General features: G+C 44.9%; 1 protein-coding gene and 1 pseudogene across 3 annotated transcripts in view; both read left to right on the forward strand.

Moving 5' to 3' along the window:
• Positions 1-16,680, forward strand: part of LOC149440471 (uncharacterized) — a 66,842-nt gene that overhangs the window by 25,812 nt on the left and 24,350 nt on the right. The window contains exon 2 of one of the 2 annotated variants that reach the window (XM_089658556.1): positions 16,263-16,386. In XM_089658556.1, coding sequence (XP_089514682.1) covers positions 16,302-16,386 — 85 coding nt within the window. In that variant the 5' untranslated portion in view covers positions 16,263-16,301. Of the gene's footprint in view, positions 1-10,967; positions 16,387-16,680 lie in introns of those variants that run through there. The other variant, XM_089658554.1, reaches the window with a different exon arrangement.
• On the forward strand, positions 5,922-10,756 carry LOC149440473 (uncharacterized; annotated as a pseudogene). The gene is made up of 5 exons (XR_016307600.1): positions 5,922-6,241; positions 7,230-7,346; positions 7,463-7,662; positions 7,783-7,924; positions 8,963-10,756. The product of XR_016307600.1 is annotated as an uncharacterized LOC149440473 (transcript).

Consider the following 16,680-nt stretch of genomic DNA (forward strand, 5'->3'; position numbering starts at 1 on the left):
CCATAGGGCGCACCCGCGCGTTGCCTGGTCAAAGTGGGGATACCGGAGCCATGCTTTTACAGGCAGTCCCTGCTCCTTCCTGCCGCCTACTGGTGCCTCTCCGGGCTCTACCGGTTTCACCGGGCAGCGTGGGACTGAAGCAGGTCTGCTGGCTTATCATGGAGATGATCAAGGACCAGAACATTCCTGATCATCTCTATAGTCTAAGAAACCAGAAGCAACGAGTATTTTGTCACTTCTGGTTTTGTTTTGTTTTTTTCATTCCCGGTTACCGGCCAGTAAAACCGGCAGTCAGACCGATCTGTGTCTGATCCAGGGGCAGACTGACCATTTGGAAACTCAGGCACTGCCCGAGGGCCCGGGGGCAGTAAGGGGCCCCATGAGATACCCCTGGTACCTTTTTCATAGGCTTTTTTGAGTTTGGCAAAGGACACAGGGGCCCCATTATCCCCTATTGCCAGGGGCCCCATGACTTGTCAGTCCGCCCCTGGTCTGATCAGCTGGTTGGACATCAGAGGAGAAGTCTGGGGTCTGATGGACCCCCAGATCTCTTCATAAAGAGGACCTGTCACAGCCCATGCTATCGTTCAACCCTTGTGATAGACCTAAAATGGATGAAAAAAAAAGTACATAAAATAATATTGAAAATAAAATAACAAAATGGAAAAAAAAAAATTAAGTACCCCCTTCCCATACATAGGTCACACTCGCATGGTTGCACCATATACAAGGTATCGCCGCAAACGTTATAGCGAGAGCAATTATTCTAGAACCAGACCTTCTAAGTTACTCTAAACTGGTAACCTGTAAACGCTTTTAAAGCGTCACCTATTGAGATTTCTAAGTCTCGTAGTTTGTTGCCATTCCACTAGCGTGCGCTGTTTTGGACTATGGTGTGTGGGGTATCTATCTACTCGGCGTGACATCTATCTTTTATATTTTACCAACAAAATTTAGTATTATGTTGTTATTTTACCCATTGAAACTCATTAAAGTGTATACTTTCCCAAAAGAAATTGCGATAAAAAAACTGATGCGCGATTACCGTGTGATACAAAGACCCGCAACACCCACCATTTTTATTCTAAAGGGCCTCTACTTAAATAAATAAATATATTTAAAACAAAACATATATATATATATATATATATATATATATATATATATATATATATATATTACTGTATATACACTATATTGCCCCAAGTATTGGATCACCGGCCTTTCCACGCACATGACCTTTAATGGCCTCCCAGTCTTAGTCCGTAGGGTTCAATATTGAGTTGGCCCCGCCCTTTGCAGCTATAACAGCTTCAACTCTTCTGGGAAGGCCGTCCACAAGGTTTAGGAGGGTGTCTATGGGAAGGTTGGACCATTCGTTCAGAAGCACATTTGTCAGGTCAGGTACTGATGTCGGGGGAGGAGGCCTGGCTCACAGTCTCTGCTCTAATTCATCCCAAAGGTGTTCTATGGGGTTGAGGTCAGGACTCTGTGCAGGACAGTCAAGTTCCTCCACCCCAAACTGGCTCCTCCGTGTCTTTATGGATATTGCTTTGTGCACTGGTGTGCAGTCATGTTGGAACAGGAAGGGGCCATCCCCAAACTCTTCCCACAAAGTTGGGGGCATGAAATTGTCCAAAATGTCGCCTTAAGAGTTCCCTTCACAGGAACTAGGGGGCCAAGCCCCACCCCTGAAAAACAACCCCACACCATAATCCACCCTCCACCAAACTTTACACTTGGCACAATGCAACCAGGCAAGTACCGTTTTCCTGGCAAACACCAAACTCAGACATGTTCATCAGATTGCCAGAAGCGTGATTGTTCACTCCAGAGAACACGTCTCCCCTGCTCTAGAGTCCAGTGGCGGCGTGCTTTACACCACGGCATCCAACACTTTGCATTGCACATGGTGACGGAAGGCTTGGATGCAGCTGCTCGGCCATGGAAACCCATTCCATGAAGCTCTCTATGCACTGTTGTTGAGCTCATCTGAAGGCCACTCCAAGTTTGGAGGTCTTTAGCTATTGACTCTGCAGACAGTTGGTGACTTCTGCGCACTGTGCGCTTCAGCATGCGCTGACCCCGCTCTGTCATGTGACGTGGCCTAACACTTGGTGGCTGAGTGGCTGTTGTTCCCAGTTGCTTCCACTTTGTTATAATCCCACTAACAGTTGAGCGTGGAATATTTAGTAGCCAGGAAATGTCCCAGATGGATTTATTGCACGGGTGGCCACCTATCACAGGACCACACTTGGAGTCACTGAGCTCCTGAGAATGACCCATTCTTTCACCAATGTTTGTAGAAGCAGTCTGCATGCCTAGAGGCTTGATTGTATACACCTGTGTCCATGGAGGTGATTGGAACACCTGAATCACATGATATGGAGGGGATTGGAACACCTGAATCACATGATATGGAGGGGATTGGAACACCTGAATCACATGATTGGGAGGGGATTGGAACACCTGAATCACATGATTGGGAGGGGATTGGAATACCTGAATCGCATGATTGGGAGGGCGGGGACAATACTTTTGGCAATATAGTGTATATATTGTTTGGGGTTTCTCAGTAATTTTCTAGCAAAATCATGCCTATTTTACATTACAAGTTACTTTAGGGCACGTGCAAAAAGTTAACCAGGTTTTTTTTGTAAAATATAAAAGATGAGATACCCAATATGTCAAGCCTTAAAATTGTGTGTGCCGACCTTCGTACCCTATTTTTGATAGCTGATGCTTTAAACGCTCCTACGGGACATCCGTTGAGAGTTGCGCATAGTGCATAGACACCCCTGATGCATGTGTGTACATTTGTACATACGTGTAGGTGGGGGTGGGGAGGCCTCAAAAAGTTTTCAGGAGGATTTTTTGTACATTTTTTTTACCATTTTTTAAATTTCTTTTTGCTGCTTGGGAGCAAAGCATAGAAGGTGAAACGCATCAAAGAAGGTTGGATCTTGGGTGGAGACATCGCTGTATTGGGAGGAGTTACCATTTTGAAATATCATTGTCAATTTTATTTGCAATGACAATAAATCTTATCTATCACTTAATTTTGTCCGTTTTTTTTTCATTAATATGAAGAAAAGCAAGGGAATAAAGCAGTGCAAATATAGACATTTTCATTTTTATTATAAAATGTATCAACTGAAAAGCTATTGAGAACACAAATATAAATACTCTGCACACAACTATACTTCAGTATGAGGAAGCAATCACTGTCAGAGAATGTAGTGTGGATGGTGGGAGGAGAGCTATCAGAGAATGTAGTGTGGATGGTGGAGGAGATCTGTCAGAGAATGTAGTGTGGATGGTGGAGGAGAGATGTCAGAGAATGTAGTGTGGATGGTGGGGGGAGAGCTGTCAGAGAATGTAGTGTGGATGGTGGGGGGAGGACAGCTGTCAGAGAATGTAGTGTGGATGGTGGGAGGAGATCTGTCAGAGAATGTAGTGTGGATGGTGGGGGGAGGACAGCTGTCAGAGAATGTAGTGTGGATGGTGGGAGGAGGAGAGCTGTCAGAGAATGTAGTGTGGATGGTGGGGGGAGGAGAGCTGTCAGAGAGTGTAGTGTGGATGGTGGGAGGAGGAGAGCTGTCAGAGAGTGTAGTGTGGATGGTGGGGGGAGCAGAGCTGTCGGAGAGTGTAATGTGGATGGTGGGGGGAGGAGAGCTGTCGGAGAATGTAGTGTGGATGATGGGGGGAGGAGAGCTGTCGGAGAATGTAGTGTGGATGATGGGGGGAGGAGAGCTGTCGGAGAATGTAGTGTGGATGGGGGAGGAGAGCTGTCAGAGAATGTAGTGTGGATGGTGGGGGGAGGAGAGCTGTCAGAGAATGTAGTGTGGATGGTGGGGGGAGGAGAGCTGTCAGAGAATGTAGTGTGGATGGTGGGGGGAGGAGAGCTGTCAGAGAATGTAGTGTGGATGGTGGGAGGAAAGCTGTCAGAGAATGTAGTGTGGATGGTGGGGGAGGAGAGCTGTCAGAGAATGTAGTGTGGATGGTGGAGGAGAGATGTCAGAGAATGTAGTGTGGATGGTGGAGGAGAGCTGTCGGAGAATGTAGTGTGGATGGTGGGAGGAGAGCTGTCGGAGAATGTAGGGTAGATGGTGGGAGGAGAGCTGTCAAAGAATGTAGTGTGGATGGTGGAGAAGAGCTGTCGGAGAATGTAGTGTGGATGGTGGGAGGAGAGCTGTCGAAGAATGAAGTGTGGATGGTGGAGGAGAGCTGTCGGAGAATGTAGTGTGGATGGTGGGGGGAGGAGCACTGTCAGAGAATGTAGTGTGGATGGTGGGAGGAAAGTTGTCAGAGAATGTAGTGTGGATGGTGGAGGAGAGCTGTCAGAGAATGTATTGTGAATGGTGGGGGAGGAGAGCTGTCGGAGAATGTAGTGTGGATGGTGGGAGGAGAGCTGTCAGAGAATGTAGTGTGGATGGTGGGAGTAGAGCTGTCAGAGAATGTAGTGTGGATGGTGGAGGAAAGCTGTCAGAGAATTTAGTGTGGATGGTGGGGGAAGAGAGCTGTCAGAGAATGTAGTGTGGATAGTGGAGGAGGAGAGCTGTCAGAGAATGTAGTGTGGATGGTGGAGGAGAGCTGTCAGAGAATGTAGTGTGGATGGTGGGAGGAGAGCTGTCGGAGAATGTAGGGTAGATGGTGGGAGGAGAGCTGTCGGAGAATGTAGTGTGGATGGTGGAGGAGAGCTGTCGGAGAATGTAGTGTGGATGGTGGGAGGAGAGCTGTCGGAGAATGAAGTGTGGATGGTGGAGGGAGGAGAGCTGTCAGAGAATGTAGTGTGGATGGTGGGGGGAGGAGAACTGTCAGAGAATGTAGTGTGGATGGTGGGAGGAAAGTTGTCAGAGAATGTAGTGTGGATGGTGGAGGAGAGCTGTCAGAGAATGTATTGTGAATGGTGGGGGAGGAGAGCTGTCAGAGAATGTAGTGTGGATGGTGGGAGGAGAGCTGTCAGAGAATGTAGTGTGGATGGTGGGAGGAGAGCTGTCAGAGAATGTAGTGTGGATGGTGGGAGTAGAGCTGTCAGAGAATGTAGTGTGGATGGTGGAGGAGAGCTGTCAGAGAATGTAGTGTGGATGGTGGAGGAGAGCTGTCAGAGAATGTAGTGTGGATGGTGGGAGGAGAGCTGTCAGAGAATGTAGTGTGGATAGTGAAGGAGAGCTGTCAGAGAATGAGAGGAAAACGGAGTACTCAGAGAAAACCCAATTTGTAATATCTAGATTACTAGGCTAAAGCAACTCCAAAACTGCAGGTATGGTGGGATGTTCCTTGTTTGCAGTGGTCAGGACAGACCACAGTCCAAGGAATCAAGGCACGTGAGGAACGAAGGCTGGACCGTGTATTCTGATCCAATGGAAGAACTACTGGAGCTCAAATTGCTGAAAGAGCGAATCGGGGTTTGTTGTTTATGGGGTTGTGTACCCGCAGACCAGTCAGGGTACCCATGCTGACCCATGTCCATGGCCAGAAGCACCTAGAATGGGAACGTGAGCCTCAGAACTGTACCATAATGGAAGAAGGTTGCCTGGTCTGATGAATCACCTTTTCTTCTCCATCATGTGGATAGCCGGATGGGTGTGCGTCCTTTACTTGGGGAAGAGATGGCATCAGGACGAGATATGGGAAGAAGTCAAGCCAGCAGAGGCAGTGTGACGCTTGGTCTAGGTGCAGTCTATGGCTCGATGGGTCAGGGCTTTTTGGGGCAAAAGGGGGATCTACTCAATATCATGTGGGTGGTCATAAAGCTATGGTGGATTGTAAAAGGAAATATATGTATGTACAAAAATGTTCAATAAAGATGTGAAGATTTCAGTCACATGGCTCCATCCTTCTACTTGAATAAAATTTTTGTTAATTGAGCCCCATACGTTGTATTTCAATGTGCAGGGTTTTTTTTTCATTCTTTAGTTTCTTTTATTTAGAAATATTGCAATACTATAAAATTGTTTTTATTTTATTTTTCATTCTCTGGATGTGATGTATGAGGTATAATCTGTGTGTGTAATCATCGATGTACCCGAAGAGAAGAATGGACCATGGGGCCGAGGGCAACACGATGGAACGTAACGTAGACTGCAGTATTTATATTCAACACAAGGAGGTGATCTCATGTATTACCATTGGTCGGCAACAACAGGAAGTGATGTCAGGTATAAATAGGAAGTTCTGGGTGAGAGGTGAGTCGGGAGGAAGTAGAAAGGAGATATTGCTGGAAGTGGCAGCAGAGGAGGTAATAAGATCTGATTTTATATTTACACCCAGTAACCCCCCCCGTCATGTCCATCCTCTTTCTCCACCGTCATATCTGTCCTTTTCCTCCACCGTCACACCCGTCCTCTTCCTCCACTGTCCTGACCGCCCTCTCCCTCCACAGTCCCGTCTGTCCTCTCCCTCCGTCGTCATCATCATGTCCACCCTCTCCCTCCACCGTCACGTCCGCCCTCTCCCTCCACCGTCACGTCCGCCCTCTCCCTCCACCGTCACGTCCTCCCTCTCCCTGCACCGTCACGTCCGCCCTCTCCCTGCACCGTCACGTCCGCCCTCTCCCTCCACCGTCACGTCCGCCCTCTCCCTCCACCGTCACGTCCGCCCTCTCCCTCCACCGGCACGTCCGCCCTCTCCCTGCACCGTCACGTCCGCCCTCTCCCTGCACCGTCACGTCCGCCCTCTCCCTGCACCGTCACGTCCGCCCTCTCCCTGCACCGTCACGTCCGCCCTCTCCCTGCACCGTCACGTCCGCCCTCTCCCTCCATCGTCACGTCCGCCCTCTCCCTCCATCATCACTTCCAACCTCTTCCCCCACAGTCACGTCCGTCCTCTCCCTCCACAGTCACGTCCGTCCTCTCCCTCCACAGTCACATCCGTCCTCTCCCTCCACCGTCCCGTCCGTCCTCTTCCTCCACCGTCCCGTCTGTCCTCTTCCTCCATCATCATTGTTCCGTCCGTCCTCTTTCTCCATCGTCCCATCCGTCCTCTTCCTCCATCGTCACGTCCGTCCTCTTCCTCCACCGTCACGTCCGTCCTCTCCCTCCGCCGTCACGTCCGTCCTCTCCTTCCATCGTCACGTCCGTCCTCTCCTTCCATCGTCACGTCCGTCCTCTTCCTCCATTATTATGTCCAGCCTCTTCCTCCATTGTCACTGTGGCATCTTTTATCTCCAGAAGCTGCCTATACACACAGTTTTGCTCATATGTTGACTGTATCATTGTGTGTGTCAGGTTCCTATAAGGTGTCACTGTGTTATTTCTCCATGGAGGAGTGGGAGTAATTAGAAGGACACAAGGATCTCTACAAGGACGTCATGATGGACAATCAGCCGTCCCTCACATCACCGGGTAAGAGGAGACTTTATTGGAAAGGAGAGAACAGTACGGAGGATCCACCTAGATCCCCCATCATCTGATAAACACATAGAAACAATGGATTCAGTCAGTGTGTGCGTTTCCTACAGATGGATCCAGTCATGGGAACCCACCAGAGAGATGTCCCCGTCCTCTGTATTCCTGGGATTCCACACAGGAAGGTGACACCATCCCTCACCATCATCAGGTAGATGGATCCAGTCATGGGAACCTACCAGAGAGATGTCCTCATCCTCTGTATTTCCGGGATTCCACACAGGAAGGTCACACCATCCCTCACCATCATAAGGTAGGTGGAGTTGGAGCATCTATGACTTAAATATGATTCTAAACTGCATGCGATAATCATCTCAGAGGTCTCCAGGTATTACTTTTGAAGATGTTCCTCTTTATCACTTTGTGGTTTTAGGGTGAGGAACTCATTAATATAAAATCTGAGGTGAAGAAGGAAGAAGAAGAGACGTATGTGATGGGTGATCAGCAACGTATGAAGGAGGATAAGGTTATGGATCCCATTAAAGAGGAAAATCCTTCTCTGCATATCAGCTCAGGTGAGTAATGAGCAGAAACTGTTCACATTTTACTTCTAGAGTTTAAAGGCCACAAAGGCAACTATAGGCAAAAGCCATGCTTCTTGAGAACACCTCAGTGCTGACTTAACAGGGTCCACAGGCAATTTAACTGGAAGCAAACACTTACTGTTGGACCAATGTGGCAAAGGTCCTTTTCCATTCCTCAGTATAATATCATGTTCCCAACAAATGAGGAGGAGATACTGGACACCATATGAAAGGTCCATCTCCATTCCTCAATATAACGTCATGTTCCCAACAAATGAGGTGAAGATCCTGTACACTATATGAAAGGTCCATCTCCATTCCTCAATATAACGTCATGTTCCCAACAAATGAGGAGATACTGGACACCATATGAAAGGTCCATCTCCATTCCTCAATATAACGTCATGTTCCCAACAAATGAGGAGGTGATACTGTACACCAAATTAAAAGTCCATCTCCATTTCTCAAAATAATGTCATGTTCCCAACAAATGAGGAGGAGATACTGGACACCATATGAAAGGTCCACCTCCGTTCCTCAATATAACGTCATGTTCCCAACAAATGATCTTTTCACTCTCTTGGAGCATCTCCTATAGCATGTAAAATGTCTCGAACCATCTACTTACTAGGTCCACAGTCTCTGAAAGTTACTGTAGTATTACATATACTGAATATTATATGCAACCCTTTGGTGATATTAGAAGTTCAACTCGAGACCCATCTACTTCTGTAATGAATGGCATTTCTTTCTTCCTCAGTATGTTGTAGTTTTTTCACGAAAAGAGGTGGAGGAAGGTCCATCACTATTTTTCATCATAACAAAGTTGTCGATGCACACATTCTGTTGTCTAGTATGGTTTGGCTGTATCATCTGATCTGGTTTGTATTGATAGCTGGCTGTTCTGATTGCACCCAGTTCAATGTCAGAGCTTTGGGAAGGTTTTGAATGCTGAACTGATATATACTCTATGACGCCAGAAGATGTATAAAAACAAACATAACATATTTAAAAATTTCTTTCCAACAGATGGACAGTATTGTTCAGAGATCAATACACGTGAGGGACATCTTACTGCATCTCCAGGTTACCCTACAGAAGACAGTGACACTGCACAATCTCCTACAAAAGTAACATTTTACTGGTTGGTAAGACCAATCAATAGTTCTTATCCCGAGGAATCTTCTGATAAATCCCATACTATCACTTCAGATGTCCTAGGATCAATGGATCCTTCTAATCATGAGGAATCTTCTCATAAATCCCATACTACGACTTCAGATGTCCATCTAAGATCAATGGATCCTTCTAATCCTGAGGAATGTTTTGATAGATCCCATACTACGACTTCAGATGTCCTTCTAAGATCAGTGGATCCTTCTAATCATGAGGAATTTTCTGATAGATCCCATACTATGACTTCAGATGTCCATCTAAGATCAATAGATCCTTCTAATCCCAAGGAATCTTCTGATAAATCCCATACTATGACTTCAGATGTCCATCTAAGATCAATGGATCCTTCTAATCTTGAGGAATCTTCTGATAAATACCATACTATGACTTCAGATGTCCATCTACGTTCTCACAGTGCTGACAGATCAACAGATCCATCCAATCCAAAGAAATCCTCTTCAAACCATAAGGGAGCTCACACAGGAGGGAACTCATTGTCATGTTCGGTGTGCGGGAAAACATTCATTAGGAAAAATTCCCTTGTTAACCACCAGAAATCTCACAAGATTGAGTATTCATGTTCGGAGTGCGGAAAATGTTTCCCTAAGAAGCAAAGACTTCTTAAACACCAGAGAATGCACACAGGTAAGCGTCCCTTTTCCTGTTCAGAGTGCGGAAGATGTTTTTATGAGAAACAGCACCTTCTTATACACCAGAGAATTCACACCGGTGAGCGTCCCTTTTGCTGTTCAGAGTGCGGAAAATGTTTTTCTGAAAAAGGAAGCCTTCTGAAACACCAGAGAATTCATATGGCCAAGCGTCCCCTTTCCTGTTTGGAGTGTGGAAAAGGTTTCTCTGACCAGGCATCCTTTCTTATACACCGGAGAATTCATACGGGTGAGCGTCCCTTTTCCTGTTCAGAGTGTGGAAAAGGTTTTGCTAAAAAAGAAAACCTTGTTAATCATCAGAGAATTCACACTGGTGAGCGTCCCTTTTGCTGTTCCGAGTGCGGGAAATGTTTTTCTGAGAAAGGAAGCCTTCAAAAACACCAGAGAACTCATACGGGTGAGCGTCTCTTTTCCTGTTCAGAGTGCGGGAAATCTCTTTCTAGTAAAGGAAACCTACGTATACACCAGAGGACTCATACGGGTGAGCGTCCCTTTTCCTGTTTAGAGTGTGGAAAACGTTTTTATGACCAAGGATACCTTCATAAACATCAGAGAGTTCATACGGGTGAGCGTCCCTTTTCCTGTTTGGAGTGCGGATTAAGTTTTTCTGACCAGACAAACCTTCGTAGACATGAAAAAAAACAACACTGATGACCGTCCATAGTTATGTTCTATGTGTGGATAATATTTTATCAAGACAGAAACCCTTCTTATATACCAGAGAAATCCTTCAGGTCAGCAGCCTGATTCATGTTCAGTGTGTGGGAAATGTTTCAACAACAAAAGGAACCCTTGTTAGACACTGGAGAATTCATTCAGGTGAACGTCCTTTATTCATGTTCAGTGTGCGGGGAATGTCAATACCACAAAAACCCTTTATTCTCACCAGAAAGTTCACTCATGTTTCCAAATAGTAGAATGTGCCTCCGATCACTGCGAGATAATCTGCGTGTTATAATAAAATATTAATTCCAATGTATATTGAAGATAATATTAATCCTATAAATCTAATAAAAGAGTCTGGGTGAAAGTTATAAAGTCTGCCAACTATGGGAGATATATCTGAAAGTCGATCAATCCTGATGTACTGATGGCCGAGCTCATTTCTTGAGGCCTGAAAGGTCAATCTTCATTCCTCAGTATGTCATGTTCCCAACTACACCGCGTTCCAAATTATTATGCAAATTCTATTTAAGTGTCACAAAGATTAAATATTTTGTTTTTCAGTTTAACTCATGGATGGCATTGTGTGTCAGGGCTCTTTTGATCACTGAAAACAATCTCGGACACCTGTGATAATTAGATTGACCGGTGAGCCCAATTTAAGGAAAAACTACTAAAGGCGGGTGTTCCACATTATTAAGCAGAGCACCATTTTCAAACAATATGGAGAAGAAAAAGTATCTCTCTGCTGCCGAAAAGAGTGAAATAGTTCAATGCCTTGGACGAGGTATGAAAACATTAGATATTTCACAAAAATTTAAGCGTGATCATCGCACTATTAAGAGATTTGCGGCTGATTCAGAGCACAGACGGGTTCGTGCAGATAAAGGCACATTGAGGAAGATTTCTGCCTGATCCATGCATCGGATCAAGAGAGCAGCTGCTAAAATACCATTACATAGCAGCAAACAGATGTTTGAAGCTGCTGGTGCCTCTGGAGTCCCATGGACATCAAGGTGTAGAGTCTCCAGAGTCTTGCAACAGTGCATAAACCTTCTATTCAGCCACCAATAACCAATGCTCACAAGCAGAAACGGCTGCATTGGGCAGAAAAATACATGAAGGCTAATTTTCAAACAGTCCTGTTCCCTGATGAGTGCCGTCCAACCCTGGATGGTCCAGATGGATAGAGTAGTGGATGGTTGGTGGACGGCCACCCTGTTCCAACAAGGCTGCAACATCAGCAAGGCGGTGGTGGAGTCATGTTTTGGGCCTGAATCATGAGAACAGAGCTGGTTGGCCCCTTTAGGGTCTCCGAAGGTGTAAAGATGACCTCTGCAAAGTATGTGGAGTTTATGACTGACCACTTTCTTCCCTGGTACAGAAGGAAGAACTATGCTTTCCGTAATAAAATCATCTTCATGCATGACAATGCACCATCTCATGCTGCAAAGAATACCTCTGCATCAATGGCTGTTATGGGGATAAAAGGAGAGAAAGTCATGGTGTGACCTCCATCCTCCTTTGACCTCAATCCTATTGAGAACCTTTGGAGCATCCTCAAGCAAAAGATCTATGAGGGTGGGAGGCAGTTTACATCCAAACAGCAGCTCAGGGAGGCTATTCTGACATCTTGCAAACAAATTCAAGCAGAAACTGTCCAAAAGCTCACAAGTTCAATGGATGGAAGACTTGTGAAGCTGCTATCAAATAAGGGGTCCTATGTTACAATGTAACGTGACCTGTTAAAATATTTAAAAAGTTAAAATGTTGTTAAACGTTTTATTGAAATAGCTTTTGATTTCAGTAAATATGCTGCAAACACAACAAATGACAATTTTCAGTTCTTTACAACCTATAAAGTGTTTTGAGACTTACTGTGCGTAATAATTTGGAACAGTGCATTGTAAGTTTTTTTGTTTAAAAAAAATACTATTATCATTAGGAGGTTTGTTCAATAAAATTTGAATTGTACTCTTAATAGTTGATAACATGAGAATTATGCTGACTGTTATTTACATCAATTATTTAGGTAAATGAGAAAAATATCATTTGCATAATAATTTGGAACACGGTGTAATGAGGAGGAGATACTGGACACCATATGAAAGGTCCATCTCCATTCCTCAATATAACGTCATGTTCCCAACAAATGAGGAGGAGATACTGTACACCATATGAAGGTCCATCTCCATTCCTCAGTATAACGTCATGTTTCCAACAAATGAGGAGGAGATACTGGACACCAAATGAAAGGTCCATCTCCATTCCTCAATATAACATCATGTTTCCAACCAATGAGGAAGAGATACTGGACACCATATGAAAGGTCCATCTCCATTCCTCAATATAACGTCCTGTTCCCAACAAATGAGGAGGAGATACTGGACACCATATAAAAGGTCCATCTGCATTCCTCAATATAACGTCCTGTTCCCAACAAATGAGGAGATACCGTACACCATATGAAAGGTCCATCTCCATTCCTCAACATAACGTCATGTTCCCAACAAATGAGGAGGAGATACTGGACACCATATGGAAGGTCCATCTCCATTCCTTAATATAACATCATGTTCCCAACCAATGAGGAGATACTGGACACCATATGAAAGGTTCATCTCCATTCCTCAATATAACGTCTTGTTCCCGACAAATGAGATACCATACACCATATGAAAGGTCCATCTGCATTCCTCAATAAAACGTCATGTCCCCAACAAATGAGGAGGAGATACTGGACACCATATTAAAAGGTCCATCTCCATTCCTCAATATAACGTCATGTTCCCAACAAATGAGGAGATACTGGACACCATATGAAAGGTCCATCCCCATTCCTCAATATAACGTCATGTTCCCAACAAATGAGGAGGAGATACTGGACACCAAATGAAAGGTCCATCTCCATTGCTCGATATAACGTCATGTTCCCAACCAATGAGGAGGAGATACTTTGGACACATCTGGTACATCCAATGGCTCTGCTCCTTAACTAGTTTGCCTCTTTGGACACATCTGGTACATTCAATGGCTCTGCTCCTTAACTAGTTTGCCTCTTTGGACACATCTGGTACATCCAATGGCTCTGCTTCCTAACTAGTTTGCCTCTTTGGACGTATCTGGTACATCCAATGGCTCTGCTCCTTAACTAGTTTGCCTCTTTGGACACATCTGGTACATCCAATGGCTCTGCTCCTTAACTAGTTTGCCTCTTTAGACACACCTGGTACATCCAATGGCTCTGCTCCTTAACTAGGTTGCCTCTTTGGACACATCTGGTACATCCAATGGCTCTGCTCCTTAACTAGTTTGCCTCTTTGGACACATCTGGTACATCCAATGGCTCTGCTCCTTAACTAGTTTGCCTCTTTGGACGTGTCTGGTACCTCCAATGGCTCTGCTCCTTAACTAGTTTGCCTCTTTGGACGTGTCTGGTACCTCCAATGGCTGTGCTTCTTAACTAGTTTGCCTCTTTGGACACGTCTGGTACATCCAATGGCTCTGCTCCTTAACTAGTTTGCCTCTTTGGACGTGTCTGGTACATCCAATGGCTCTGCTCCTTAACTAGTTTGCCTCTTTGGACACATCTGGTACATCCAAAAATTCAATATTTTTTTTTAGCAGGCTATGGGCTTTACTCTAGATCCACTCCATTACCTTTACGCAATTTGCTCTTCTAAACCCCCCTCCATTGCTCCCCTTCTGTGCTTCTCCAGCTCTTCTGCTACTCTCAGGACCTGAGGACCACTACAGCTAACTTTACAGTGGTGAGTTGGAGCAGATGGAGGAACAACCATTCCCCGATCTCTTCTCTAGAAGTGTGAACTGGAAACATTCAGTTCGAAACATGTCCATTCCAGAACTGTGCGATTTCTGGAGTGTGTGTCGGGTGAAGCTGATTGAGCACACTCTAAAACTTCATTTTACTGCATTTTCTTTCTGAAAATACAGATTGATACATACAAAATTGCAACAACCACCATTGTATTCTAGAGGTTTATGGAAAAACATATAATAATCTAGGGGGGATTATTATATTTAAACTATTATTGTGCTTATTATTTTATATTATTGCAGAGGGCAAAATATAAACACATAACGTAGGATGCCGTTATTTAAAGAACCACAAGATGGTGATATCACTTATTGCGCATGGAACGCTCAGACAGGAAGTGATGTAAGAAAAAGACAAAGCGTTATATAAAGGAAAAACAGGAAGTTCTGGAAGAGAGAAGAACGAAACAGAGAGGAGACATCACTGGATCACACTGAGAAGGCAATGAGATCTTATTTTATATTTACACCCAGTAACCCACCGTCATGTCCGTCCTCTTCCTCCATCTTCACTCTGATATCACCTTGGGTTTACAATAAAGTTACATCCTAAATATAGAACCATTTATCCAACTGTCCATCCACAGCCTCTGGTTTATAGACCGGATACGTCCTAAATATAGAGCCATTTATCCAGCCGTCCATCCAAAGCCTCTGGTTTATAGACCGGCTACGTCCTAAATATAGAACCATTCATCCAACCGTCCATCCAGAGCCTCTGGTTTATAGACCGGATACGTCCTAAATATAGAACCATTTATCCAACCGTCCATCCGGAGCCTCTGGTTTATAGACCGGATACGTCCTAAATATAGAGCCATTTAACCAACCGTCCATCCAGAGCCTCTGGTTTACAGACAGGATACATCCTAAATACAGAACCATTTATCCAACCGTCCATCCAGAGCCTCTGGTTTATAGACCGGATACGTCCTAAATATAGAACCATTTATCCAACCGTCCATCCAGAGCCTCTGGTTTAAAGACCGGATACATCCTAAATATAGAACCATTTATCCAACCGTCCATCCAGAGCCTCTGGTTTAAAGACCGGATACATCCTAAATATAGAACCATTTATCCAACCGTCCATCCAGAGCCTCTGGTTTATAGACCGGATACATCCTAAATATAGAGCCATTTATCCAGCCGTCCATCCAAAGCCTCTGGTTTATAGACCGGATACGTCCTAAATATAGAACCATTTATCCAACCGTCCATCCAGAGCCTCTGGTTTATAGACCGGATACGTCCTAAATATAGAGCCATTTAACCAACCGTCCATCCAGAGCCTCTGGTTTACAGACAGGATACATCCTAAATACAGAACCATTTATCCAACCGTCCATCCAGAGCCTCTGGTTTAAAGACCGGATACATCCTAAATATAGAACCATTTATCCAACCGTCCATCCAGAGCCTCTGGATTAAAGACCGGATACATCCTAAATATAGAACCATTTATCCAACCGTCCATCCAGAACCTCTGGTTTATAGACCGGATACATCATAAATCTAGAGCAATTTATCCAACCGTCCATCCAGAGCCTCTGGTTTATAGACCGGATACATCATAAATCTAGAGCAATTTATCCAACCGTCCATCCAGAGCCTCTGGTTTATAGACCGGATACATCATAAATATAGAGCCATTTATCCAACCGTCCATCCAGAGCCTCTGGTTTATAGACCGGATTACATCCTAAATATAGAGCCATTTATCCAACCGTCCATCCAGAGCCTCTGGTTTATAGACCGGATACGTCCTAAATATAGAACCATTTATCCAACCATCCATCCAGAGCCTCTGGTTTATAGACCAGATACATCCTAAATATAGAGCCAGTCCATGGACTATTCTCTGTCTATCCCCAGCTCTGATCTCTTTCTGCCTCTTTTCCTCCATAGTTACATGCCTGCTGTTGCATCAGTCCAGTAACAGACAAGGGATGTGTCTGGATGGTGACTGTATCATTGTGTGTCAGGTTCCTATAAGGTGTCAGGGTGTCACTGTCTATTTCTCCATGGAGGAGTGGGAGTATTTAGAAGGACACAAGGACCTCTACAAGGACATCATGATGGACAATCAGCCGCCCCTCACATCACCGGGTAAGAGGAGACTTTATTGGAAAGGAGAGAGCAGTACAGAGGATCCACCTAGATCCCCCATCATCTGATAAACACATAGAAACAATGGATTCAGTCAGTGTGTGTGTTTCCTACAGATGGATCCAGTCATGGGAACCCACCAGAGAGATGTCCCCGTCCTCTGTATTCCTGGGATTCCACACAGGAAGGTCACACCATCCCTCATCATCATCAGGTAGATGAAGTCGGAGATCTGCAACTCAAAAATTATTCCAAACTGTATAAGATTATCATCTCTGAGGTCTCCAGTTATTC

This window comes from Staurois parvus, unplaced genomic scaffold (assembly GCF_062004578.1).
Source record: "Staurois parvus isolate SC_StPar_1 unplaced genomic scaffold, SC_StPar_1.0 ptg001079l, whole genome shotgun sequence".
In the NCBI taxonomy this organism is placed as follows: Eukaryota; Metazoa; Chordata; class Amphibia; order Anura; family Ranidae; genus Staurois; species Staurois parvus.